General features: G+C 45.2%; 1 protein-coding gene across 1 annotated transcript in view; it reads right to left on the bottom strand.

Moving 5' to 3' along the window:
- Nucleotides 1–27802, bottom strand: part of LOC126987488 (actin-binding LIM protein 1-like) — a 110381-nt gene that overhangs the window by 51367 nt on the left and 31212 nt on the right. The window contains exons 3-4 of the mRNA XM_050844454.1: nucleotides 4546–4641; nucleotides 2144–2327 (exon numbers count right to left, since the gene is read on the bottom strand). Of these exons, the coding sequence (XP_050700411.1) occupies nucleotides 2144–2327; nucleotides 4546–4641 (280 nt within the window). The remainder of the gene's footprint in view (nucleotides 1–2143; nucleotides 2328–4545; nucleotides 4642–27802) is intronic.

Below are 27802 nucleotides of genomic sequence, written 5' to 3'. Positions count from 1 at the left end.
CTCTCTCTCTCTCTCTCTCTCTCTCTCTCTCTCTCTCTCTCTCTCTCTCTCTCTCTCTCTCTCTCTCTCTCTCTCTCTCTCTCTCTCTCTCTCTCTCTCTCTCTCTCTCTCTCTCTCTCTCTCTCTCTCTCTCTCTCTCTCTCTCTCTCTCTCAAACGTAAAATATGTTGCTCCTCATTAAAAAAAGTATACCGTGAACTGTCTATCTCCACTTTTAAGAGAGGAATATTCAATCGCTTAGCCGGAAAAGCTTTACTGAACCGTCTATTCCTCTCCGTTGGCTGTTGAGCGAAAGTATATAACATCGTAACTAAATTTCAACGATATGCATTTTTCTCCGACATTCATTTCACGGAGCCGCATCAAAGAAAAGACCACCTCATCCTCTACTGTGCGTGGGCGAAGGATGCCATGCCAGAAGTAACAAATTTTCAACGACCCCCAACTCTTTCCTCACATCTCTTAGAGCTCGGCGTTGTATACTTGCCGCCACAGGGGTCCTCTGAGCCCTGAACGAGACTCCTTTGATGCTGCCCAGCGGTGTACATGCAAGAAAGATTACCCACAAACACACGGCTTGGGGCTGGGAGGAGAGAGTGCACGATCGTCGAGAGTGGGAGAGACTCATAGCCTGTCCAACCCAGAAGTAGAAGATGAAGAAGAAGAAGAAGAAGAAGAAGAAGAGGAGGAGGAGGAGGAGGAAGAAGTAGAAGAAGAAGAAGAAAACAGAAGAGTAGGAGGAGGAGGAGAAGGAGGACACGGCTGGGGGCAACTCAGGTAGATGGCGGCGGAATGAGGCTCGGCAGGGGCGGACCCGTTGCAGAGACAAGGTACGAGACCGCAGCATGTGGTACGCCGAGGGGGGACAGAGGAATGAACGGATCTATTGTCAGAGGGCGACGCTGCAGTGGTCGTGCGTCAGGAGGCGAAAAAGAGTGTGAAATTATCATGAACTAGATTATCAAAGGTATGTCGTTGCGATGCTCGAACTGACGTGTGTGGGAAGGTAGAGGAAATAGCAGAGGTGTTGACGGAGGGCGGAGTTATAGTGGTCGTGTGTTAAGAGGGGATGAAAAGTGTGAAATGATTGTGGATTAAACTATCAGGAAACGTGTGTGTTGCCCCGATGGAGTAGAGATGACCGAACTGACGTATTCATAAAGGAAAAACGATTGGAAACTATGAAGGATGTAAGTTTGGGGTAAAAAATGATTATGGATTAGACTATCAAGAAACGTATGTGTTGCGCCGATGGTGACCGAACTGAAGTAGAAGTTAAAGTAGGGGAAGTGCATAACATCTGGGGTGAAATAGCTGGTAGAATTACTGTGTCCTGGTTCAGTGGGAGAAATACATGATGGTCAAAGATTAGTTTCAAGACGTAACTCTCCTCCCTGTCTATCAAAGGACAGGTAAATTAGAGACAGGTACACAAAACAGGTTCAGTAAGCAAAATAAGAAAAAAAGGAGGAAATGGTACAGGAAAGTGAAGATTGACAGATAGGTAGATAGATAGAGATACAAATATATATAGAGAGATATACAGATAGAATGCTAAGTAAATTGGAAGGTAGACTTACAGATCAAAAACTATACTTTCCCCTCTCTCTAGGAAGATATAGATAAGCGAAGATTGATTGATAGATAGATGGATGGATGGATAGATATAGATTGATAGCTTTACTGGCCAAAATCTACACTAACTAGACACAGAGGAACCGTAACATCACACTAAACATCTATACACGCATCAGATCACACGGAAGAATATCAAAGACTGATTTATGAGTTGGCCATGAGAGGAATATCAACAGGGAAGGACAACAACAGCCTAACACAGATAAATACAAGACTAAGAAGGGCTGAAACGATAGCTCAGAGGAGGAGGGAAGGACAGGACAGAGGAATGCAAGGCGTGTCTCTCTGGAATGAAGGGACGCGGTTGGATTTTTTTTTTATATTGTGGCCAACCTGCTGCGAGAGAGAGAGAGAGAGAGAGAGAGAGAGAGAGAGAGAGAGAGAGAGAGAGAGAGAGAGAGAGAGAGAGAGAGAGAGAGAGAGAGAGAGAGAGAGAGAGAGAGAATTATGTAGACAAGAGACATATAGAAGCCTTGACCCACCCCCCACCCCCACCCCCACACACCTGCAGCGAGCACACGTGAAGCACTTTTGATGGTAGGAGTTCCCGAGGGCGGACACCACCTCGCCCTCCACGAAGAGGCCGCAGGTGGCGCAGCGCTGGCCGAAGTTCTTTTGGTAGCAATCAGTGCAATAGTAGTCCTTCTCTCGCGTGAAGAACCCGCCCTGAGCTAGCGACTTCTTGCAGCCTGGAAGAGACGGGACAAGGAGAGGTCAGCTGTAAGGGAGGAGGAGGAAAGCGCTGATACTGATGTGGTAAGGATGGTTTTCTTTTGATGTCGTGTCCTGGATCTCGATAACAATAACAATGAAAATAAAGATAACGCTACTTTTTTGCTGTATGTGTGTGTGTGTGGAAGGACAAGGAGAGGTCAGCAGTAAAGGGATGATCTTAAACTGAAGGCAATGTTTTCCCTTCATGCTCTTTCTTAGATCTCAATAATAATAGTGATGATGAAAATAAAGATCATGTAACTTTTTTGGTGTGTGTGTGTGTGTGTGTGTGTGTGTGTGTGTGTGTGTGTGTGTGTGTGTGTGTGTGTGTGTGTGTGTGTGTGTGTGTGTGTGTGTGTGTGTGTGTGTGTGTGTGTGTGTGTGTGTGTGTTTATTATTGTCGTGGTTTTTACTGTGTGTTAAGTTGCTATGGAGTTATATTGGCATTATTAGTGAGGTGTTTATTACTTCCATTATCGAGTATTATTAGTAAGTGTTTTTTTCTTATCAACATTTAGTATCGATGTTGTCTTACTCTGAACTTTAAAGGTAAGGGAATATGAGCAACGATACCTAATTCTACTCCACGGTTGTTTAATATTCTTAAGGGGAGATAATTTGCATACACTTCTTATATGGGAGTCAGGTCTATATTCAACTGTTATTCATATGTTTCGTTTGGAGATGTGTGACCAGACGCATTAGTCATTCAGGATTATATATATGGAAATGGATAAGAAGTAATAAATATCTACAATACTATATATTATACTCTCTCTCTCTCTCTCTCTCTCTCTCTCTCTCTCTCCCTCTCCCTCTCTCTCTAACTACACGTGAAAGGCAACAACATGTGTCTGCAAATTGGGTTCCCAGTAAGGAGGAATGAAAAATGGGGGTAGAAAGGACTGGTCTAAGGCGCCGCCCAATTAGCTCCTCTATCTCATGACGCGGCCGAGGGAGGGGATGGATTGGCGTCCCACCCGCTTTGAGGAAGGGTGAGAGCGCAAGTGCCTGAAGGAGTTGCCTGAAGGAGGGGTTGAGGAGGAGGAAGATTGGTGTGATGTTAAGTGTCACAACATGGATTAGGAGAGATTGGGAGAGTTCTTGAGGTGGTGGGAGACAAGTGGAGGAGGAGGAGGAGGAGGAAGAGGAAGAGGAGGAGGAGGGTATAGTGATGGTGGTGTATAGAAGGGGTATTGCCTTACTTCATCTCTCTCTCTCTCTCTCTCTCTCTCTCTCTCAATCTATCTATCTATATTTTAGTCATTAGGCGACATAATGATTTGAGAGAGAGAGAGAGAGAGAGAGAGAGAGAGAGAGAGAGAGAGAGCAATGAACCCTATTAATACCAAAGATAAGCCTCCCATCCACTTGTTTGTTTGTCTGTTGCCATCCCCGCCCCTCTCTCTCTCTCTCTCTCTCTCTCTCTCTCTCTCAGTACTACAAAAAACAGCATTGCCTAATCCTCATTCATACCCAGACATGCCCCAACCGCTGACCCTTACCCCTCTCTCTCTCTCTCTCTCTCTCTCTCTCTCTCTCTCTCTCATCCTTTCTTCATCTTTTCCTTCCCTTTCCTTCAATCTTAACCTTCTTCCCTCTTCTTCTTTCTCCCTTTTCCATCCCTTTACTTCTCCTTCCACCTCTCTCCTCCTCCTTCAATCCTCTTCCACTTCCCCCTTTTCCTCAGCCGTTCCCTTTCTCCCTTTCTCCCTCCCTGCCTGCCTCTATTCTCTCCCTTTTGCCTCCCTTTGAAATGCCTTCTTCTCTCTCCCTCCCTCTCAGCCCTAACCGTTTCTCTCCTTTCTCTTTTCCTCCCTCTTTTAACTGTATATTCCTCTATCTTGATCTCTTTTCTCTTTCTCAACTGGACATTCCTTTTTCTCCATCTCTTCTTCCTTTCTAAACTCAATATTCCTCTTCCTCTATCTCTGTTTTCTTTCTCAACTGTATATTTATTTTCTCCATCTCTTCTTCCTTTCTCATCTCAATAGTATTCTTCCTCTCTCAACTCTGCATTCCTCTTTTTCCATCTCTTGCTCTTTCTCAACGCTACATTCTTCTCCCTTCTCTCCTTCGCCCCTCCTGAACCCTCTTAAAGCCTTCCCTTCCCCGCACTCTCCGGCATATGACCACAGATGTTGCGCCGACTAAACGAAACTTTCCAACTTTTTCCCCTTCCCCGCAACTTACTGTGACATTTGAAGCAGTTGATGTGGAAGTACTTCTCCTGCACGCGAAGCACCTCCCCGGAGCACTTCTTGGCGCAGTACTCACACAGCGTCTTCCCTGCGGAGAGAACACAGTCAGGCATTAGTGAGGCCGAGCCAGCATGCCACAAACACTCACTCACTCTCACGGGTATCGCTGCTCCCGTCCCGCCGCCCGACACACATCACCCAAAGCCTGCTCATTCATTCCGGGTCAGGGATTTGGTTGATTTTTATTCATATTTTCTTTCTTAATGTCTTTTTTATTTACTGCTTGCTTGGGCTCCACTTTTTTTACTTAGGGAATTGTAAATTAGTATTACTTACTCTTAACTGTTTTTTTTTTTATTAAGTGGTTTTAAAGTAATACAGTGTGATGTTTTGTACTGTTAACAGGCAATTGTGTGTTGACTTGGTTTGACTTTTATGATGTGAAGTAAATCTGACTGCCCAGTTACCAAATTCTATATACATGGTCATGGCGTGCCTAGAGCAGGAAGGGGTTGGGGGTAAGCAGACGTTCTGGCCACGAACTGCTGTGCAACACTGACAGAGGCGGACAATTATGTGCAAAAGGAAATGGTGGCTGGCTACGGAGCAAACCTCATGGCCTAAGAAAATCAGATCTAAGAGAAAAACTTTATGAAGCAGGAAAAGTGCAACAAAAATTCTCTTCCTCGAGGGCTGACACACTAAGCAGGTGGGCGTCAAAAATTGTACCACCTGGTCAAACAAAATCTACTCTCGACCTCCATTCGTAGCATTCACTAACCGCTGGTCAAAATATGTACATAATAATAAAGTTAACAGCATACGGCAGTCACACTGAGTAGGCGGAACCGTTACGTAAACAAAAATGAGACGTAAAGAATGTTGCCTTTTCTTCTATAGCTTGTCGCCATCCACTAGGCCGCCGCTGCCTGCCTGAGACAAGTGGCGAGGATCAGCCATGCCGAGAACAGGTCCACTGGTGTACCTGGACGCATCTTACCTGAGGGCCGCACCGTCACGCTGTTCTCTTCGAATATCCACATCGCGGGGCCGTCAAGTCAAGGCTCTCGTATACGTGCTAAAGTGATAAGGACGAACTGGTTTTTAGCTTTGGTTTCACAATGCTTTCCTTATCTCTTATGTACTATGCATCTAAGGACGTACTGGGTTCCGTGGGCTTCGAAGTGATAAGGGCGAACTGGTTTTCAGCTTTGGTTTCACACTACTTTCCTTATCTCTTATGTACTATGCATCTAAGGACGTATTGGGTTCCATGGGTTGCGTTTCACTCTGCGTTTTCTTGCTGTTGTCTCTCTTACGTGCTACTCAGATAGGGACGCGTCGGGTTGCAGGTCTAATTTCACTTTGCTCTTTTTTTTATCTTCTCGTTCTCACAGCTCGAGATGGCCTTGGCCACGAGCTTAGTTAGATTACTTAAGTAGAAAGCTTTTTACACTTCTGGAAATATTTGGACAGGAGAAGATTTATGTACAAGTTAAGGGATGAAGAACAGCGGGAGACTTCAAGCTGCGGAAATATGATACGAGAACTATAAACGAAATGTGAAAGAAAATAGAGGATGCATTGAAGATGGTCCGTGGCGAATCAGTAACGAACGATGAGGATGACGAGAAATACTAAACACACACACTCAAAAAATACTAAATACATAAATGAACAGATAAATACATAAATAGAAATCACGTGAATACAGAGAGCAATAAAAGGAGACTCGTAGTTCTAAATAAGCAAGACGGGAAGAGGAGTGAGTGGCCTTGAGAATGAGATGGTGGTAAAAAGTTCGTCTTGGTATGCTAAGAAAAAAAAAGAGGGTTGTGTTGGTAGGCCTAAATGTTGTATACGCCCTGAGGTTGGTGGGATAAAATAAAAATAGTGGTTGCTGTGGTGGTTGTCAGACTTACGGGAAAAAGAAGGATAAAATGGAGGTAGTGGTTGTTGTTGGGTAAAAAATTAAGGGAAGAGAAAAAGTGAAAGGAAAAGAAAACAGAGGAATAAAAATGTAGCTGTGGCGAAGTCTTACGGTATTGTGATGTTATGGAGTTCGTTAGTACTATGAATGTCTATGGTTGAGGTGGAATGTGGAAAGTTACGCTACTGTTGCTGTTGAATACATTGCTGGTCTTGGTACAGCAGTGGTGGTGGTGGTGGTGGTGGTGGGATCTACAATCAACATGAACTGTATGTCTGGGAGTCGGGGAGGGGCTTGGGACGCGGAAGGGGGAAAGGAGAGGGAGAGAGGAGACTGGGTTCACGGTGGGCAGGAGAGGCGAGGGGCACGAGAGGGGAGAGAGGACGCGTTGCCAAGGCCGTCCCGCTCGGTAACCTGTTCCGGGTGATCCTTCCGCGCGGTAAACTGGTCCTGCGTTAGCCTTTTATCGCCAGGAGCCATCGGAAAAGCACTGCGGGAGGACGGTGGGTTGGTCGAACGCTCACCAGCCGCACCATTCCCGCACTGCTGCCCGCGCCCCTCGCCCCCGATAACCCCGGCGGAGGGAGGCTCAGGATAATAAATGGTGCCAGACTCGGATAATGGAGGTGACCCGCGGATGTTCGAGGCGGTGACGGCGACAGCGCGATAGTGTTTAAACCATTCTTCATCCGCGATCCTTCATTAAACCATAACCGGGTGAGGTCTCCGTGCGCCGGGACCGACCTATCATTCTTCGATTTGGTGTCTTCTGCATTTGTTTTGTTGCGTGTTTCGTTTTCTTCTCATGTCTTGGTTGGTTTTCTATGTTCCTCTAAACTCCACTCTATCTTCCGTTTGTGTTTTCATTTTCTCTCACGACCTATTCTCTTTATATTATTGTAAGTGGTTTTCTCTTCATATCTTTCTACTGTTCTTTCTTTTTTTTAGTTTCCCTGCTGTCGCCAAACCACATTCCATTTTCTGTTTTGTCGTCTCCGTTTTCTCTCGCATCTTTCTCATTTTCTTTTAGCGTACGCCGTTTTCTTTTCTCTCTCTTTCGTTCTATCTTTCTTCAGTTCTTCGTTCCCACTAAATCCTACTGCCAACTTGTATTACTCTCTCCTTCGTCTTCTCTCTCGTCTCCCATCTAGTACTTTTTCCACTGGTCGTTTTCTTACATCTCCCGTTCAATCTTTCGTCATTTCATCGTTCACACTAATCCCCAGTATCATCCCATGTTCCTCTCTCCGTTTTCTTTCTTGTCTCTCTTCATATTTCTGCACTGATCGTTTTCTCCTCATTTTTTCGCGTCGCAGGGGTCGGGAAGGAGATGCAGACGAGTTCCCAGCATTCGTCAGCGGTCAGTGGCAGGCGGATCAACGACCGGGGTCTGTAACCATCAAAGGCCAAGGCGACGAGAATCCATCATCGCTCAAGGGCCGCGGTCGGGTAAACAATACTCGGAGTGGCACCACCAAAGCTCGGCGGCGGTGAACCAAAGGGCGAGGAGGCATCAGCAAAGTGGGCGTGATACTTTAGCTTCCCCTTGACACTCAACACCGAGGCTTGGGGGCGAGACACAATGGGGAAGAGAGAGATGGCGAGGGGGAGACGGAGAGGGATAGGGGAAGGGCAGAGTAGGATAGCAGGGACAGAGAGGGGCCGATGCACTCCCAAGATGCAACGCCCAATGCAAAAACTTCTCCAACAACTACATCAAGGAAATATCACGCGCGTCGGTGTTTACATTCGCTCCTTAAACTGCAAAGATGGTAAAGAGATCTGGCGGGATGTTCGGACGAGCTAAGCATGGACGCTGCCCACGCCCAGGAACAGCGAGACGGAGGCAAGAAACAGACGGTTAGAAGGCTTAATTATCTCGTTAAACTTGACTATAACCGTTGATTAAATTTGTCTGTAGCTCTCTTGTTCTTCAGTCACGAGAAATATTTTTAGAGGTCACAAAAGAGCTTAGTCGTGAGTGTTTTCAACGTTCATGGTGCAGCAGCGTTATTAAGAAAGGAAAAATTACTTAAAAAAAACTCTGGAAGAAAAGACTTTGGGTCGTATTACAAGACAAATCGCAGCCCAAGAACACATATTTGACAAGGCTTTCGTAGGAGTTGTGGGCATTTCCAGGGGTAGTTTTATGACCCTGGTGGTAGTGTGAGTCTTCTTCTGTACCGTGAACCTGAAGAAACACTCATTAGAACCCGACTGACCCACTCTTTGACCTTTAGAAATAGCTGATGTGAGAAGCGAGTGTGTTTTATAATACCAACCAAAGAATTCAGGAGGTTAAAACACAGGAGCAAAACCAGTGATAAAAAACTAGATGTCAAGTTAATATTGAAAAAGAAAATCAGAGTTAAAGCACGAGAACATTGGCATTGAGTGAATAGAAAATCCGGGAGCCGTTGGAAAGGCATATCCCGGGACTACATCTGATCTGATCTGACCATCACTGAGCTTATAGAACTACCCAAGGAAATACTCACAACCTCTAGCCAAGCCCCATTTCCACATTCATGGTGCGGACTCCTTATCACATTATCACTAGGGCCATAAAACTACAAACGGAAACACTCATAACCTCTACGAAAGCCTTATCAAATGTGGGTGCGTTAGTCCTGACATTAGACACAATGCAGGAGGAGGCTTCTTAAAAGGGACCTTAGTGTAGCTTAATCGTCTATTGTCCTTTCTTTCCCTTGACACAATGCAGGTAGAAGGTTAAGAAGGGCGTCTCATAAAGCATAATTCTACCGCTAGAGAAACGTTATGGTCTGAATCCGTCTGTCTTTTGTCTTCTGGTTTCTTAGACACAATGCAGGAGAAGAGGGTACTTGGAGGGGGTCTTAATATAGCATGATATTCTCATTGTGTAGACGGGTGTAACGGAGACAAGAGACACACACACACATACACAAGCAGGTCCATTTTTCTGTTGCCTTCCAGTTCCTACGGCAATGCAGGAGGATAGACTATAAATAAAATTCGCCTGCGCCACTACGTACAGGGGTCATCCAAAAGCTCCCTCAAGACAGCCATGGAAAGCTCTTAAAACAAATAACAAACGGATCATCACGTAGCGCAGAAGCCTTACAGTGCAAACGAGTGATGAGACAAACACACACAAACACAGATCCGTCAGTGTCTTGCCTTCCAGCTCCCAAGAGACGAGGCAGACGGAGAGGCGGTTGAAGGGACTCTGGTTGGTACTGTCAAATGCTCCCACCCCTTACACCAACTATTTCCAGAGGCCAAATAGGAGGTTAATCGAGTTCTAATGAGTGTTCTTTAAGGTTCACCGTACAGAAAAAGGCTCAGACTACCACCAGGGTCATAAAGATACCTCTGGAAATGCCTTAAACTCCCACGAAAGACTAGTAAATTACGTGTTCTTGGGCGCAGAAATGTTTAAAAATATGGCCCTCTACATGTAGCCTCAGACCCTTAGAGTGTAAACAGGGGCGACGATAAACACACACACACACACACACACATGCAAACACACCCCATTCCATCTGTTTACTTTAACCCGGTAGCTGCGGGGTCATGTTTCTTAGGTTAGGTTAGGTTAGGTTAAAGGCCCCTCTAAGCAAAATAATGAGAAAGAATCATCATCACTCACGCAAACCATTTCATAATATATATCAACGCATATGTGATCAGTTTATGCATCATCTATCTTGGGAGGTTTATATCATGGCACAAATTTGGCCCATCGCTGGTACACGGTAAAGCCACAAATTTGGCCCGTCGCTGCTACCGGGTTAAGGAGGTGCTCTGTTTAGCTTCCATTGGGGGCACTGAGGTGTGTTAGAGGAGGCTGTTCTGTAACCAAGGAGCCGAGACGAGGGTATGAACAAGGGCCAGTCGTTTTTTTATCTTTTTTTCTTGCGGACAGTGAGTAATAGTTTGTACCCTGAAGGTGTAAATACTAACTGTTTCTATGAGGAAGAGTTGGTCCACATATGGTGAGTGTCTGGGTTGGGGGGGAGCAGGAGGGAAGGGAGAGGGAGGTAGAAGTAGATTGTTGCTAAAACCACACATTAATTTGATAGATCGTGCATGTGGGTTGGGGTGGGGGTGGAGGGTTGATGTGTGTGTGTGTGTGTGTGTGTGTGTGTGTGTGTGTGTGTGTGTGTGTGTGTGTTAACAGTGGTGTGGATGGAAAACCTTTGCCAACCGACTTCCTTCCTTCCTTCCTTCCTTCTCTTCTCTTCCTTCCTTCCTTTCTTTCTTCTCTTCCTTCCTTCCTTCCTCTTCCTTCCTCTCCCACATCCTTTTCCTCGCCATTCGCCACTGTCATGTTACGTTCATTTGCATGCACGGCGGGATATTAAACTTGCACACACACACACACACACACACAATATACTCTCTCTCTCTCTCTCTCTCTCTCTCTCTCTCTCTCTCTCCCACCCCCCCACCAGGACCCCAAGTTTGCGCTTATCTCTTACGAAGAAAAAATAAATAAATAACTTCCTAAAATGACTCACAGCTACTCCCTTATCAAGAAAGTGGAGAGAATAAGGAGAGAAGAGAGAGAGGGAGGTAAAGAAAAAAATGAAACGTTTAAAAAGACTAACTTCCCCTGTAATCTGTTCCTTTCACTAATCTCTTTCTGTGTAACTATTCTGTTCGTTATTCTCAAACGCTCTCGGCTCTAAGAACAAACATTTTCAAGGGCTACAAATGAGATTATACAGTCGGGTTATCGTAGTGCTTTGTCCTATTCAGAGCGCAGAAGCCTCGTCAAACTACCACTAGGCTCATGAAACACCCCATGGAAATACTGACACAACCTGAACGAAAGCCTCAAGAAATGTGCGTGTGTTGAGAATACTCGTTTTTTCCCCCTCTTCCTGTTCGCTTGTTTGCTGCTTCAACGCCAACGGAGAGGAGAGAAAGAGGAGAGGAGAAAGGGAGGTGGAAAATGAACGTAGATATAAGGAGACTATTTTTTTTCTTTTCCTTCTTTCTTCTGTTAACTTGCCCGCCGCTTCAACGCCACGGAAAGTTCAAAAGAGTGAAGAGACGAGAAGGGAGGTAAAATAATGAATGTATAAGGAGAGAGAGGAGAGAAAGAGAGCGGAGAAGAAGAAGAGAGGAGAGAAAGAAAGATAAGAAAAAATGAATGTTTAAGGAGACAAGTTCTTTTCTCTTCTTCTACTCTCTCTCTCTCTCTCTTTCTTTCTGTTCGCTTGCTTGCCATTTCAACACTTAGAGAGAGAGAGAGGAGAGAAAGAAAGATAAGAAAAAATGAATGTTTAAGGAGACAAGTTCTTTTTTCTTCTACTCTCTCTCTCTCTTTCTTTCAGTTCGCTTGCTTGCCATTTCAACCCTTAGAGAGAAAGGAGAGAAAGAGAGCTTTAACGCCACGCAAAGAAGGTTCTGCACGAGGGAGTTGGTCGGCTAAAGGAAGACAAACAGACCGCACCTCAACGAGTCTAAGAGGGCGGTACTTGGCTCGGCGTAATTAATCGATGCACAGCCCGTTTACCGCCGCCGAAACGCATTAGCCGCCCGTGCGAGGGATGGGAACACGGACACAGTGAGAGGGAAATAGAGGTTAGTTTGGAATTGCATAAGTAGTAGTAGTAGTAGTAGTAGTAGGACGGGAAGTTGGAAGACGAGGAGGAGGAGGAGGAGGACGAGAAGGAGGATGAAGAGGAAGACGAGGACGAGGAGGAGGAGGAAGAAAGACGAGGAAGAGGAGGAAAAGGAGAACGAGGAGGAGGAGGAGGAGGAGGAGCAGGAGTAATACCATAATAATAATAATAATAATAATAATAATAATAATAATAATAATAATAATAAACAGGAACAGCAGCTAATCCTCGTACGTTATCTCCGCCTCAAGACACTCGCCATTAGCAATTCCACGAGCCACCCGCCTGACAGGTTACATTAATTGACCGCGAGAGAAAAAAACATCTGATTTGAAAGATAATTGCCCACATAAGTTATTCTCCGGGGCAGCGGCGGAGGCAAAGGCGGTGCAGAATTGTTACGAGCGGGTCAAACAGGATCAGATTCGCCATTCTAACAATACAATACTACTACTACTACTACTTTTACTACTACTACTACTACTACTACTACTACAATGACAATATTCTTATACTATGCCAGAATCTAAAGGAATGGAAAGTTTCGAGGCTATTCTAAATATTTGTTCGTAAATCCTTCCTTTTTTTATTAGCTCTGGGAACAGGAAAACAGAAAGCACTTAGCTAGTATTTCTCGTTTTTTAATCACTCCAATCTTGCTATTAAAAATCTAGACACGTTGAATTAAAGACAGGCGGATTACGAGCTCATGAATTTTCCTTGCCTATAAACATTTTGCGATTCTCTCTGACTTTCGGAATACTCAGTAAAAATAAATAATAAACCAATAACAAGTCCGACAAGATTAATGGCCAGACGTTTAAGGAACAAATTATCAGCAACTAAACGCATGATCAGGTGAAATCCAACGTATAAATCATGTCACATCAAGTCCAAATAAGCAACGGAACTCATTAGGAACGATGCCATGAGAGAAAACCGAGGCTCGTCAAACTAAAGGGGATGACTGTTCGAAATGTCTCTACTTGTATTGTTTAAGGAAATGTTAGTAAAATCATGGACGGGTGGGTGAGAGAGAGAGAGAGAGAGAGAGAGAGAGAGAGAGAGAGAGAGAGAGAGAGAGAGAGAGAGAGAGAAAAGAAGGAAAGGAAAGGAAAAGAGGAGAAAGAAGAAGATGAAGGAGAAGAAGAAGGAAGAAAAAGATGATAAAGAAAATGAAAAAGAAGAAAAAGAAGATAAAAAAGAACAGGAAGACGAAGAAGAAAGAGACGGAGATAAGCATTGAAATACCTCTCGCTTTAAACTCTTCAGGAAACGAAAGTAAAACCCTCAACAACTTACGAAGGAGAAAGAAAGAAAAGATAATTGGATAACCTGTTCTTGTGCAACCCTTCGAAGAAAAAAAGATGCAAAAAAATAAAACTAAATACAAAAAATCGCAATTCTCAGTAAACCGTCGACTTGTATTTATTATTATACCTCTGCATACCTGTCCATTCTTTGCCTACCTGTCTGTCCGCTCATCATGGTAACCTGTTCTCATGTGGGCGCCTCCGACTGGTTAAAAGGCGAGTGGAAGATGAATAAAAAAAAAGGGGTTGTGGAATTATTAAATGGACTACCCTTTCTGTCTCTTATCTCGATCTATTAAATGGCTGTGATAAGGTTCTTTTTGGATTGGAAATTACGTGTGTGTGGATTTGTTGAAGGTAGTAGTAGTAGTAGTAGTAGTAGTAGTAGTAGTAGTAGTAGTAGTAGTTTTCATTGACCTATACATTGCTCTTTCGCTATACGACCATCAGCTGTCTTTTTTTTACTCCTACGATACAAAACAAGGCTGAAGGCGAGTGAGCAAGCGTTTGTGTGTGTGTGTGTGTGTGTGTGTGGGTGGATGTTGATGGGAGTGCGTGCGTCTCCTCCTCTCCCCTCCTCCTGCTCGGCCCACACTCCTTATTACATATCTCGCCTCCCTGGGCCGCGGCGGGACGCGTGGCAGGCCGAGGGTTGCGTGCTGGCGAGCCCTGAGCCACCGCAGGAAGCATTGCGCCAAAACTCACCAACACCCACAGCACACGAAGCTGAGGCAAGCACGGCACGAAAGAGGAACGAGGAAAAACAAATAATAGTGTTTGAGGCGAAGATGCAGAGGATTTTTTCTTTATATACGAAAGTTAGCATGATGTTCCATATATGCACGAGAAATCATTTAAGTTACTGACAATACTAATGAACGGGTCGTGGGATGATATAACACATGAAGGATTTAAAAGTGAGTCACGAGTAACAAAATAGTCTCCCATATACAGGTAAGCATAAGAATTTGTTTACTATGAGTGGTGGACGTGTGGAACAGGCTCGGTAGTCTTGTGATTGCCAATACCATAATCACATTCAAGAAAAGGTTAAGTTTTTCATGGGTAGTGAGGTTGGGTGTGGTTAGGCTGACGGAACCATAATATTACAAATTCCTGCCATCAACCCAAGTCAATCTTATCCAGAACCGACCTTACCCAAGTCAATCTAACTCAACCCCGAGGCAGTTAATATACGTCAAACTCAAAACTACACGATCCAAGAGGCACAAACACAACACCGAGACATCAAGATTCAAGAAAACATTAGAACAAACCTTTTTACCTCTGACGGGATTTCATAACCACCACCAAAACAAAAAATAAAGAAAAAAATAACACCACCACCACTACCCCAATCCACCCACCCCACCACCACAATCACCACCACTACTAACATTCCCCACCAACAACTCCACCCCATCACCACAATCCTTCCCTCACCACCATAATTATTCACCCCCACCGCCCACCCAACCACACCCTGCACCATCACCCCACACCACCCCATGACCCCCAAAGCCACAGAGGGGTCGAGAATGCGTGACCAAACCCCAAATTATGCCAACCCAGCCATTTCCCTCGCGACAGACAAGCACGCGAGGAGTGTTGTGATGACGGGGAGGGACGGAGGGGGTAGAGGACGATGAAAGGGGTGTTGGGGGAAGAGGGGGATGTGTTAGGTACTGGAGTTGGATAGAGAGGAGAGTGGGGAAGGAGGAAGGAAGGTGGAGGAGACACGAATGGATGGAAGCTGAATGGGAACCCGTTAGGTATGTTTAATGAGACGAGGTGGAGGAAGAAGGGCAGGAAGTGGATATCAGGAAGGTAATTAGGTAAAGAACAAAGGCAATGCGACAGAGTGTGACTGAGAGGATTGACTTCAAGGGGAGCGGAGAGGGATGAAAGGAAAGTACCAGGTTATCTTTTTTTAATGAGACTTCATGAAAGGAGAAAAAGGGAAAAAGTGTATTAGGCAAAGAGAGAGGAGGAGAAGAAGAGAAACAGAGGGAAGCAAGTGATAAATGTATTACGTACAGAAAGAAGGAAAGAAAGAAAGAAAGGAAGGAAAAGAATACAGGAGAGAGAGAGAGAGAGAGAGAGAGAGAGAGAGAGAGAGAGAGAGAAAAAGTTAAAGATAAATCGAATCCGCTAGGAAAAGAGGAAGTGAGGGGAGGCAGAGGGATGCAAGGGAGAGAGGGAGGGAGGAAAAGGGAGAGTGAAAGGGTGGCAAGGGAAGATGAGGAAATGGAGGGGGAGAAGGTAAGGGGAGAGGAGAAAGGGAGGCAACGAAGGTGGAGGTAAGGGTAGAGGGAGGCAAGGGAAAGGGAGGGAATGGAGGGGAAAGGAAGGAGAGGGAGGAGGAGGTAGGGAAAGGGAGGCAAGAGAGAGGGAGACAAGGGAGAGGCGAGGCAAGAGAAAGGGAGGAAAGGGAGAGGGAGATAGGGAGGGGGAGGCAGGTAAGGGAGGCAGGACAGAACAGGTGCATTCACGATATTGGCAAAAGGTGTGGTAGGTGTTAAGGGTTGAAGGCATCGACCTGTCTGTCTGTCTGTCTATCGGTTTATTTCCGCGCTCCTGCTGGTTTTGGAAGTGGCCCAGCTCTCTCTCTCTCTCTCTCTCTCTCAAACAAAAGGGTTCTCAAATGTCACTTTATCGGGTACGATTGATTATATATAACCACAGTACAAACTCTCTCTCTCTCTCTCTCTCTCTCTCTCTCTCTCTCTCTCTCTCTCTCTCTCTCTCTCTCTCTCTCTCTCTCAATCCCCCTGCACACACACATTATCTTTTTTATCTACCATATTTTATCTTTTTTTATCTATTCTAAATCTCATAATTGCGTAAAGCCCATATATCAATTGTCAGGCATTTGATTAGTTTCTTGTGTAGTCTCTCTCTCTCTCTCTCTCTCTCTCTCTCTCTCTCTCTCTCTCTCTCTCTCTCTCCATACTGGCGTGAGGTGGACGGCCATCATACACTCTCAAGATGGACACGCCGCGAAGCTATCTCTCTTTTTTTTGTTCTCTATCTCGCCCTCCCTTTCTGCCCCGTAACCTTGACCATGACTGTGTGTGTGTGTGTGTGTGTGTGTGTGTGTGTGTGTGTGTGGTGGCATTGTGGTTAATATGACAATGGGATGGTGGTTGCAATAGGAGGAGGAGGAGGAGGAGGAGGAGGAGGAGGAGGAGGAGTGTTACAGGCTCTCGTAAAAGTAGGGGGGAAAAATTAGTGGCAGTAGTAGTAGTAGTAGTGGTGGTGGTTGTGGCATTAGTGGTAGTGGTAGTGGTGGTGGTGGTGTTGATGACGGTGGTGGTGGTGGTGGTGATGGGGCGTTCCGTGTGTCAACGAGAGGAGTGTTTGGACTGAGGGAGGAGTTCCTTTACCACCAACACCACCACCACCACCACGCCCCCTCATACTCCCCTTCACCCCCACTCTCTCCCTCCTTCCTCCCATCCTTTTCATTTGGCACGTCGGTTTGTATGGCCATCTGTTACATTACTCACGGTTACCACACACACACACACACACACACACACAGAGCTACATCAAAAGACACTGAACACATATACATCTTCATCTAATAAGTTCTCTCGTTACACGGAGCGCTGAAGTTACCATGTTAATATCCCCTTCCTCATTCCACTCTTCAATACATCAGAGAAACAAGGTAGGTAATAAACGTATCAGGCGCGTGTTCTTAAGTATATGAAAATTATTATTCGTTATTCACTTGCGTTATTTATTCGTTAACCTTGAATGGGGTGTGATGTATACGAGTGGTTGTGATTTTTTTCCCCTTGATTTGAATTCTTGCATCATTAGGCAGTTTGTTTGGGAGGAAAAAAATGTGGTATGTTGGTACGTGTTTGGTTGTGGTGTGGGTGGTGGCGATGGTGGTGAGGGGGTGAGGGTGGTGATCATGGTGGTTGCTGGGTCATGCAAAGGCTCTTGAGAGTATATCCCCCTCTCTCTGTCTCTCTCTCTCTCTCTCTCTCTCTCTCTCTCTCTGTCAGCTCGTTAAGTCCCTGACAACTCTGGATTATATCATCGTAACTATGTCATTATTATTCCCCACACGCACAGACAACGACCCCCAGCAACACACCACACACACACACACTCAATGCGCCTCCTCGTTCCTACTGATCCTGCATAATCCATCCTTCTCCTCCTCCTCCTCCTCCTCTTTCCCTACCTCACAAGACGGGCCTTTAAATGCTTCCCCCCAACGTCCCTCTATCAATAATGAGAGCATATGCTATAGCAACGCGTGGCCTCAGAGCTCATCTCCGATACCCTACATAAAACAAAATGGACTAAGTTTTTATTCCGTCAATGTCATTCCTTCAGGACTCGGTTTTAAGCCCAGGGCAGCGCGTCGAGGGTCTGCACGAGGAGGACTTGGACAGCGGATGGGACGAGAACGAGTCAGTGTCTTCCTCTGGGTCCGAGAGCGACAGTTCATCGTCAGGCTCAAGGGGAGATGACGAGGACGACACGAAGGACGCTGTGTGGAGGATGACGAGGACGCGGAGAGGTTCCACAACGAGATCAGTTAAAGAGGAGCGGTATGTTCTCGGCAAAGAGGAATCCGACTCTATGAAAGACTTGTGCATCTACTTCCTTCTCATTACCCTCCTCCTCGTCATCGTCCTCTCCGCCTTGCTTGATATAGTTAGGTGAACACTAACAAGGCACCTCCAGGATTACTTTAGACCACCTTGAACTGCGCCTCCTCACTCGTTTTCTATGTTTCTCTAATTTATGACTGAGCAAACTCCTTATTATGTTGAGATGCTGGGGTTAAACTATAAATACAATAACCCAAACACCTCCAGCAGTATTTTGAAACGCCTCGAACTTCGCCTCCCCACTTATTTATATGATATTTTACATGACTGAGCAAACTCCTTTATGTTGAGACGCTGGGATGAACACTATAAATAGAATATATAACAGACTCCTCCATCAGAGCTTTGAAACATCTTGAAATACACCTCCTCACTCGCTTTACATGTTAATCTATTTTATGACTGACCAAACCCATGATGCTGAGAACACTGTAAAACCAATGAAACTAACATCCCCGTAAGTCCCCTCCCCCCTCTCTCTCTCTCCTTTTTGTTATTTTTTTCTATTCAAAATTGTTTGTTTGGAGGCGTGCTTTGGGATCCCCGAGGTAGGTAATGCAAGCAACTCCGTTTTCTATCCTCCTTTTTCATTTTAATCTCCTGAGGCTGGTCGTGTTTGGCCCCAGAGCACGGCATCCATTCCACCTTTTATAAACCAAGGTAAGCATTCGACGGTGAGGTATCCGGGTAGGGCTACAGTTTTATAATTCAATGGTAAACGCTATTTTTTAAGGGAACAGTTTTACGTTAGCTTCAAATTGGAAAGGAAACCCAATGAAAGACTAGTATATGTGTTATAGTTTGCTCAATTGTATAGTTTTTTTTTTTTTTAGATTCGTTTTAAAATACACAAAAGAAAAGGACGACATCAACACATATTTGGTTTAGTTACGACAACATATTATTATTATTATTGTTATTATTATGACGGGGGAATGAACGCGCAATAAAACCAAAATGAATTCCAACGAGAAAGACAAATGAAAGAAAATAAATACCACAAAAATAAATGAAATGAAAATACATGAAAAAAAAAAACACTGCAGAGGAAGTACTTAGACATCCATACCGCATCAATAAAGATAAGCGAAACAGGTCAAACGTAAAAGACTTAGCATTGTCGTTTTCTCTCACTAATTACAAGGCGCATTAGCATATAGATAACCACACACGTTAAAAAGAAAACGGACAAATGACCTGCAGTATTGAATGTCGCTGCTGGCTGCTCCTACGTCTGGCAGCGGGCGGGGCGGAGGGCGGGAGGATATTCGCGAGGGAGGGTGGGCGGGAGAAAATCGCGAGGGAGGGTGGGGCGGGTTGGTGCACATGGGGCGGTGAGGGAAGGTAAATCTTAATGCTTATGGTAATTACTGTTGGGTTCCGATAAGCTTAAATGGTCAGTGATTCATTCCCGCTCTGTTCCTTGAGAGTACCGAACGCCATTGACATGCTAGTTATACCACGCTGATGTGTCGATAACGTAGATGAAGATATGGGTGGAGGTGAGAGAGGTGGTGGTGGTGAAGGAGGAGGTGGTGGTGGAGGAGTTGGTGATGTTGAAGATGGAGGTGAAGAGTTGGAAGAGGAACTGGAGCGAATATTGATAAAAAGCGCAAAAAATGATTTAAGGAAGGATGAGCAAATGGGCAGAAAGAGGAGGTTGAAGGGGGGGAGGAGGAAGAGAAGAAGGAAGGTAAAGAATAGAAGAAAAATATGCAAAAGATGGTAAGTGTTTGCAGGAGGCGAGGGTAATATTATGATGGAAGGGGAAAGAAAACTAACCGAAGGAGGGAAATAGAAGAGGGGAAGAGATTGAAAAGGAGAAAGAGGAGGAGGTTCTGAGTCTCAGGTAAACACGCCAAATCAGGATTAGTCGAGGTTACGTTTGGTTATGTTTACCTGACCGACAGTGAACGTAAACACACTCTCTCTCTCTCTCTCTCTCTCTCTCTCAACCCCATAACCTTGAATATACAAACACTTTTTAAATAAAACACACACACACACACACACACACACACACACACACACAGAGAGAGAGCGAACGTTTCAATAATAATCAAAGCTCTTTTAAATCCTACAACCGGAGAATATCATGTTTTGAATCTCTGGTTTTAAACGAGAAAAACCTACAATAAAGGCTTTAGCGAAATCATAAAACGTTCATAAAGAATTAAAAAAAGGAATATTGAAAGCTAAAAAGAAAACGTAAAAAGCCTAGACGAGAAAAACATACACGAGAGAGATAAAGAGGATATTAAAATTCATATTCATAATAAAAGTAAAACGTAGGAATTCTGTCAAGGTGAGTGTGTGGGCGATTTACAGGTGTGGCGACGACAGGTATGTGACCCCTCGCCTCTCCCACCTTTCCTTCCTTCTCCTTCTCTACCTTTCACTCTTCCTTCCCTCTCCACCACCAACCAGCCTCTACTCGATCAACACCTTTCTCGAACACCTCTCTAATCCCTGTTTTGCTTCTCCTCCTCCTCCTCCACCACCTTTCACTCTTCCTTCCCTCTCCACCACCAACCAGCCTCTACTCGATCAACACCGCCTCTCTCAAACACTTCTCTTTCCCTCTTTCATCCCTCCTTTTCCTCCTCCTTCTCCTACTCTTCCTTTCCTCCACCACCACCAACCTCTACTCGATCAACACCGCCTCTCTCAAACATCTCTCTTTCCCTCTTTAATCCCTCCCTTGGTCCCCCTTTTCCTTCTCCTTCTACTCTTCCTTCCCTTTCCACCACCAATCAGCCTCTACTTCTTTCTCAACCACCTATTTTTCCTTCTTTAAATTTGCTTCCTCCCTCTTACTCATCCTTCCCTTCTCCTTCTTTCTCCACGTCCACATTCTATACCACTACTCTTTCTTCTCCTTTATTTACTTTATTACTTCTCCTCCTCTTTCTATTCCTGATCCTACTGCTTATCTATTATCTCTCAACTTTCCTTCCTCAATCATAACCCCTGTCACCATCCACTTCTACTCCTTTCTCTCCAAATTCTTTAACACAATCTACTCCCCTTCTTCTCCACTCCCAGCGCCTCCTACTCTTCCTTTGTCATCCATTCCTGCTTCTCCTTCGCCACCATCATCCTCCTCCTTCACCACCAGTTCCTCTTCCTCCTCCTCTTCCTCTTCCTCCTCCTCCTTCTCTCCCTGTCACTTGTCCCATCACTCTTGCCTCAGTTAAATATCAAGCGTCCATTTCTCTATTACTTCACTTTTTTTTTTGCACAAATTTATGCTTCGCGTAAATCATCGTAAAATATGCAACAGGGAGGGTGTTTAATCTTTTCTTTAGTAGTAGTAGTAGTAGTACCGGTAGTAGGAGTTGGGATTTTTGGATAGTTTGCTCATGATTTGTTCCTCTCTCTCTCTCTCTCTCTCTCTCTCTCTCTCTCTCTCTCTCTCTCTCTCTCTCTCAAAACGCAAGACACATAATCCATTTTCTTTCTTTTCTAAACGAGTGTCATTGTTTGCAGCCACTCAACTCAGGCCTCGAGGGTGACGTGGGGAGGAGGAGGAGGAGGAGGAGGCCGGAAGATGCCTTGAGGACCCTGGGAAATCCGTCAATGCCTCACTTCTACTTAAACTATCGATGTTTTGGGGAAGATAAATCGCATGGGAGAGAGAGAGAGAGAGAGAGAGAGAGAGAGAGAGAGAGAGAGAGAGAGAGAGAGAGAGAGAGAGAGAGAGAGAGAGAACGACATATTTTCCTCCCTATTTTTTTCTTCTTTTCACAAACACAAACCGTAAACTAAAAGAAGATTAAAGAAAAAAAAAGTTCAGCACTCTCTCTCTCTCTCTCTCTCTCTCTCAAAGGTGTGTCTTGGGTTATATCCCTTATCTTGTCCACCTGGCTATCACCTGCTCCTTATCATAATTAAATGCCTGCTGCTACTATGCTGGCGGTGCTGTTGGGTATGGCTTTGGTGGTGGTGATAGTGGTGATGGTGGTAGTGGTGGTGGTGGTTGGGTATGGCTTTGGTGATGGTGGTAGTGGTGGTGGGTGGGTAGTGTGGAGGGGATAATGTACGGTACAGCTAATGGATGGGATGGTAAACAAGCTGCGTAATGGTGGTAGTGAACATTGCCCTGATCGTAGTGGGAGGGCGTGGCAGGGGAGGTAGGGGTGCACGAGCGAGAGTTTTGTTGTAGTTGCTGTCAATGTTGTAGGATGGCTGAATAGTGGTAGAAATACTGATAGTGCATGGGGGTGTGATTTTGTAGTTGTTTCGGTCTCTGTAGTAAGTTAGAAATGGTGTTGATTTAGTGGTAGTATTTGTGACTGTGCATGGGAGATATTGTACTTAATGTTATGGCTGTCTCTGGTAGTGGTGGTGTGGGTTTCAACGGCGCTGGAGTAGTGGTAGTAATAGTAGGGTAGTGGAGAGGCAATTGTAGTGGTAGGACAAGAAGTTAAGCTGTAATGGTAGCAGGAGTAGAAACGATGGTGGTAGTGGTAGCATTGGTAGTGGAGTATGCTTGGTGGAGTAGTAACCGTGGTAGTGGTGGTGGTCTGTGAGGGGTATTGGTGGTGGAGTGGTAGCCGTGGCAGTGGAGTATGCCTGGTGGAGTGGTAACCGTGGTAGAGGTGGTGGTCTGTGAGGGGTATTGGTGGTGGAGTGATAGCCGTGGCAGTAGTGGAGGTGGTAGTGGTTGAGTCAGCTGTTCTCACTCGGCCACAGGTGTTCCCAGGCAGTTAACCTATTTTTCACAGGAACAGATGCACACCCCAGCTTTAAGTAGTATTATGTTTGTTATTTGTGAGGCTGACACTCGGCCTTTCATTGCCAGTGGTACGTGTGAGGTTATTATACAGTGTTCGTGGAAAGGGTTTCATATTACCATATTGATATCCGGTCCTAATTCCATCGATTAATTTCCGTTTTGCCAGATTTATTTTGAGTTATCGAATTATGCCGTCTTCTCTTCATGCCCAAATGTTTGATGTCTATGTGGTTGCAAATTGCGTTCCGTATGTGTTTATGTTTTATCTAATGTGGTGTTGATAATGTAATAATTTTCTCTTCTCAACAAATGGGAAAGATAAACAAGGCCTACAGTTATAACAGGGTACAGAGCAAACACACACACACACACACACACACACACACACACACACACACATGCACACAGGACGGGGCTTAGTAATCAGCTCACATCAATCTCTTATCTCTCTCCCTAAGCCCTCCTCCCTTCCACCTCGCTCTCCGCTCTTCCCCCTAATGACAACTCCCCTCGCTTCCACCCCCTCACACACACACACACACACACAAACACACCTTTCCCTCCGCCTACTTCCTTATCACCAAAAGGGGTGGAGGGAAAAGAAAAATGTGAAAATTCTCTTAATAGGTCCGGAAGTACACCTACACCACCACCACGACTAAAAACATAAATAATAAAACAACAGGAAAAATGACCATGGTACAAATATTACTGCTACTTCAACTAAAAATACTACTAGCCTACTGTGTGTGTGTGTGTGTGTGTGTGTGTGTGTGTGTGTGTGTGTGTGTTTCAACCTATCTCCCAGTGGTTATTCATAATTGTCCATGAGTGAAAAAAACATCCATTGTTAATTTCCTGTTATTCACTCGCGACACGGAATGCAAAGCGCCAATTAGCATAGGAAAAGGGTCTGATTGCATGCTAATAACGCAGAAAAAACAGTAATTTGAGACTTAATCACGGGTGCATTAACGTGACTTCTGGTGATTGAAGATAACACACGAGCTGCAGGCGAACAGTGACGAGGGAAGGAGTCACATGGGGATGAATGACGCAATAACCCAACTATGGTGTGTGTGTGTGTGTGTGTGTGTGTGAGAGAGAGAGAGAGAGAGAGAGAGAGAGAGAGAGAGAGAGAGAGAGAGAGAGAGAGAGAGAGAGAGTACGTATGAGTTTGAATTAAGCTGATTTATGGGTTTATTATGTGAACGTAGCACAATGAGATAAAGACAGATATGACCTGAAATCTTGATACCAGATATATAGTAGCAGCAGCAGCAATAGTAGTAGTAGTAGTAGTAATAGTAGTAGTAGTAGTAGCAATAGTAGTAGTAGTAGTAACTGAAATGGTGACACGTGAAGGACACACACACACACACACACACACACACACACACACACACACACACACACACTTGTTTACATACTTGCTATTGGCAGCATTTTTTGCGTGTCCTTGAGTGGCGTCCTGGCGTACACACACACACACACACACACACACACACACACACACACACACACACACATGCAAGTGCCTGCCCTGAGGGTCCTTTTGAAGCCCATTTGTGGGAAGGTAACAATGGGGAAGAATGACGCAGCATCAGGACACACACACACACACACACACACACACACGAGACACAAGCCATTTCCCGAAGCGTCCAAGGTGATGTTGCAACCGCAGGACTTCCCCCTTCACCCCCTTTCCCATCACCTCCTCCCCTCCTATGCACACACCCACCTCCCTCGTCCCACCCACGTCAGGACAGGACTAGACGAAAACTTAATTCAATTTCCTCATCTCTCCCTCTCACTCCCCTCCCGACATCCTGCTCCCGTGTCCTGCCAACCCCACCACCTTGTCCCACCACAACTGAACATACATACAATAGGAAAAATTCGCTTCCTTTACACAAATTTTTCCTGATACAAGGCCTTGGGTTGGTTCATGCCGTCCCCCCTCACTTATATTTAACGACCGTGTCTATCCGTTAGGGAGGATTCACAGCACAGACATCAAACAGACTACCGTAGTAAAGAAAAGGTAAATATGCAGCAATCAACTGTTGCAAAATTACTTCTATGTATGTCTTGTTAATGGAACTGCTGGATAAATGGACTTCACTCGCTTTGAAGATGTATATCCATCCCACTGAGAGGATATGTGAAATGATTTAAAATAACAATACATATACGTAACGACTGGACAGAACTTAAAACTTTCCACTTACTTTCACCGTCGAACATGCATGAACATCCAAAGTCACCTTAGGATGCAAAGAAACCGCAGGAAGAGACCGTATCCACAATTAGTCGATAATAAAAAAATGTTGTCGACGAGCACCTAATTATCAACTCTCGGCGCTATATAACTCTAAATTAGGACGGGTTGAGCACTTCCGGATGTCGACACGATTATCATTATTTCCTCTCACACAACACCGTCGACTCCTTTTCCGGCACACAAAGGAAGATTAAGATAAAGCAGCTGCAATTTTTCTTCTTTTCTCTCCGGCGGATGTTTTCTTGTTGCAAGGAGAGAGAGGGAGGAGGAGGGAGTGGTAGATGACGGAGTGAAGGGGGAGTTAGGTGTGTGGGTGGGTTGCTGGGTGGGGTGGAACGGGTTGAGTACACACCTCCCTCTCCCCACCCACACCTGTTGGTTATTTATAGCGGTGACAGGTGTGGCCATGATCAGGCGTCCCTTGAATTTTTCGCCGTTCAGGTTTTACAAAGTGTCTTGGTGTCGTAAGTCGTGTGGTTTGTCCTTGCTAATTAGGGAATGTTTTCTTCTTACGTAAACATTAAAATTTTACTTAAGTCTCCTTCCTTTCCTCCCTTGGGGTTTACAAGATGGAGAATTTTTCATCTTGGGTAAACGTATATTTTCCTTCACTCTTTCCTTTCCTTCCTTGGCTTTTGTGAGTAGCTACAAAGGAAGTTTTCATGTGAAGTAAACATTAAAATTTCCTTCACCGTCGTTCCTCCTCTTCCCTTCTATTTCTTTTTATTTTTCAAGTAGCGAAAGGTAGGTGGTAACTTTTCTAACCTTTCCTCTCCTTTCTTGGCCTCTATAAGTAGCTACAGGGTAAGTTTTCATCTCCAGTAAACATTAAAATTTCCTTCACCGTCGTTCCTCCTCTTCCCTTCTTTCTTTTTATTTTTCAAGTAGCGAAAGGTTGGTGGTAACTTTTCTAACCTTTCCTCTCCTTTCTTGGCCTCTATAAGTAACTACAGGGGAGGTTTTCATCTCCAGTAAACATTAAAATTCCCTTCACCGTCGTTCCTCCTCTTCCCTTCCTTGCCATTTTATTTTTCAAGTAGCCAAAGGTCGGTGGCAGTACATCACACGGCTGTCTATGTGTGCTGGGTGGTCTGTCCGCAGCTTGGTATGTCTGTCACCCCAATATTCCTTTCAGCCCCAACCTGCTGCCATTACTCACCTCGCGGCGACCCACTGACAGCCAACCCCGCCCTTGCCCCGGCCAGCCAGCTTTGTTCCGGCTACTATTTTTGTCTCACACGAGTAACTCACGATCAAATGCTGCAGATAGTAGGGGGAAGGGGGCAAGCAGCGAGGGATTACATTCTTTCATTTATTCCTTCCTTTCCGTGTGCTCTGCGGTGCCTCGCGGCCTACCAGCGGGACGCACAATCGATATTTTTTTCATATTATCCCTCCATTTATCTACACTTTTTCACCTAATTACACTCATATCACTGCTTATCTTCAACCGACTGCCTAATTTGTGGATCATTAGGCCACACGTAATGACTCATGAAATTATTCTGGTTCAATATTACTTCCTGCTTCGATAATCATTAATTCAACACTGTGGGTAAGTTATCTTGTTCTGTTTTCCTCCAGGGGTCGGAACCTTCATAATTATCTTCACAATATACCACACAATTTCCCAGTAATAGAGCCAACAGGATATCACTTCACAGCTAAGCCACCTTTGTTTCTGCAGCTCCCAACAAGGTTATAATTCCGGCCACTCCCAGCCCGAAGGAGAACCAGCACACCACGGCCTCAACACCACAGAGAAACACACACATGACCCCAGAACACACATAAAACAAACACACTCTTCGAAACACATCCCAGGGCTCTTTCTTGTTTCCTCGACTCACGGCGGGCACACGAATCCATACATCACTACCCGCCCCAAAATTCTGGTTCCAGGGTTTCCACATTCCACACACTGCCTCCACGGGTATCGAAGGTGGGCACTGAGGCTTCACATACCAGCTATTTCACCAGGAACATCACCAGTGGGTATCTCATCTCCGGGGGGAACATCGTCTAGAGCTCACAGCCCCGCCAGATCACTCCCGCCACCAACACATCCTCTCACATATCCTCACTATACACTTTGCCGCGGGTTTTCCTTCATGAACTAATCGCACATGACCATATAGTTTCCTTCGCCAGCCACCACATGTGAATTTGGAACAGAAAACACCGGCATAACACCTTTTTTCTTCTTGGCTGGACTCGCTGCATCCTTGGTGGTTGAAGCCATCTCGCCCAGTGACTTGATCGATACCGCCGGCACCAGAGGGCAGCAGCGCCACCTCAAACACCTATATTCCCTTCACACGGCCCTTCAGACACTGCACCTAGCCCACAGGAACATTGCATATCATAGCCAGGTTATATTGGTATCAACTACCTTTACTTAATAGTTGAATAATGGATAATAGCTTAAGGTGCGGTACGATAAGTTGGGCAGCACCACCACTACCAACAAACCCGTATTCTCTTCACACGGCTCATCAAACACAACACTTAACCCTCAGCAACACTACTTGTCATAGCCAGGTTTTACTTATATCAGCTACTATAAATTAATAAATGAATGGGTGATATTGGTGTGAGGTGCGGTACGATAGGTTGGGCAGCGCCCCTCACCACCTCCACCACCACCACCACCGCCACATCTGTTCCCAGGGTGCCCATTGGGTGCTGCAGCTGACTGTCGGCCGCACCTTCATATTCAGATCTCC

The sequence above is a fragment of the Eriocheir sinensis genome, chromosome 65, assembly GCF_024679095.1.
Source record: "Eriocheir sinensis breed Jianghai 21 chromosome 65, ASM2467909v1, whole genome shotgun sequence".
Lineage (NCBI taxonomy): Eukaryota > Metazoa > Arthropoda > Malacostraca > Decapoda > Varunidae > Eriocheir > Eriocheir sinensis.
Note: the sequence above shows the minus strand (reverse complement) of the source record. Positions and strands in the feature narration are given on the sequence as shown.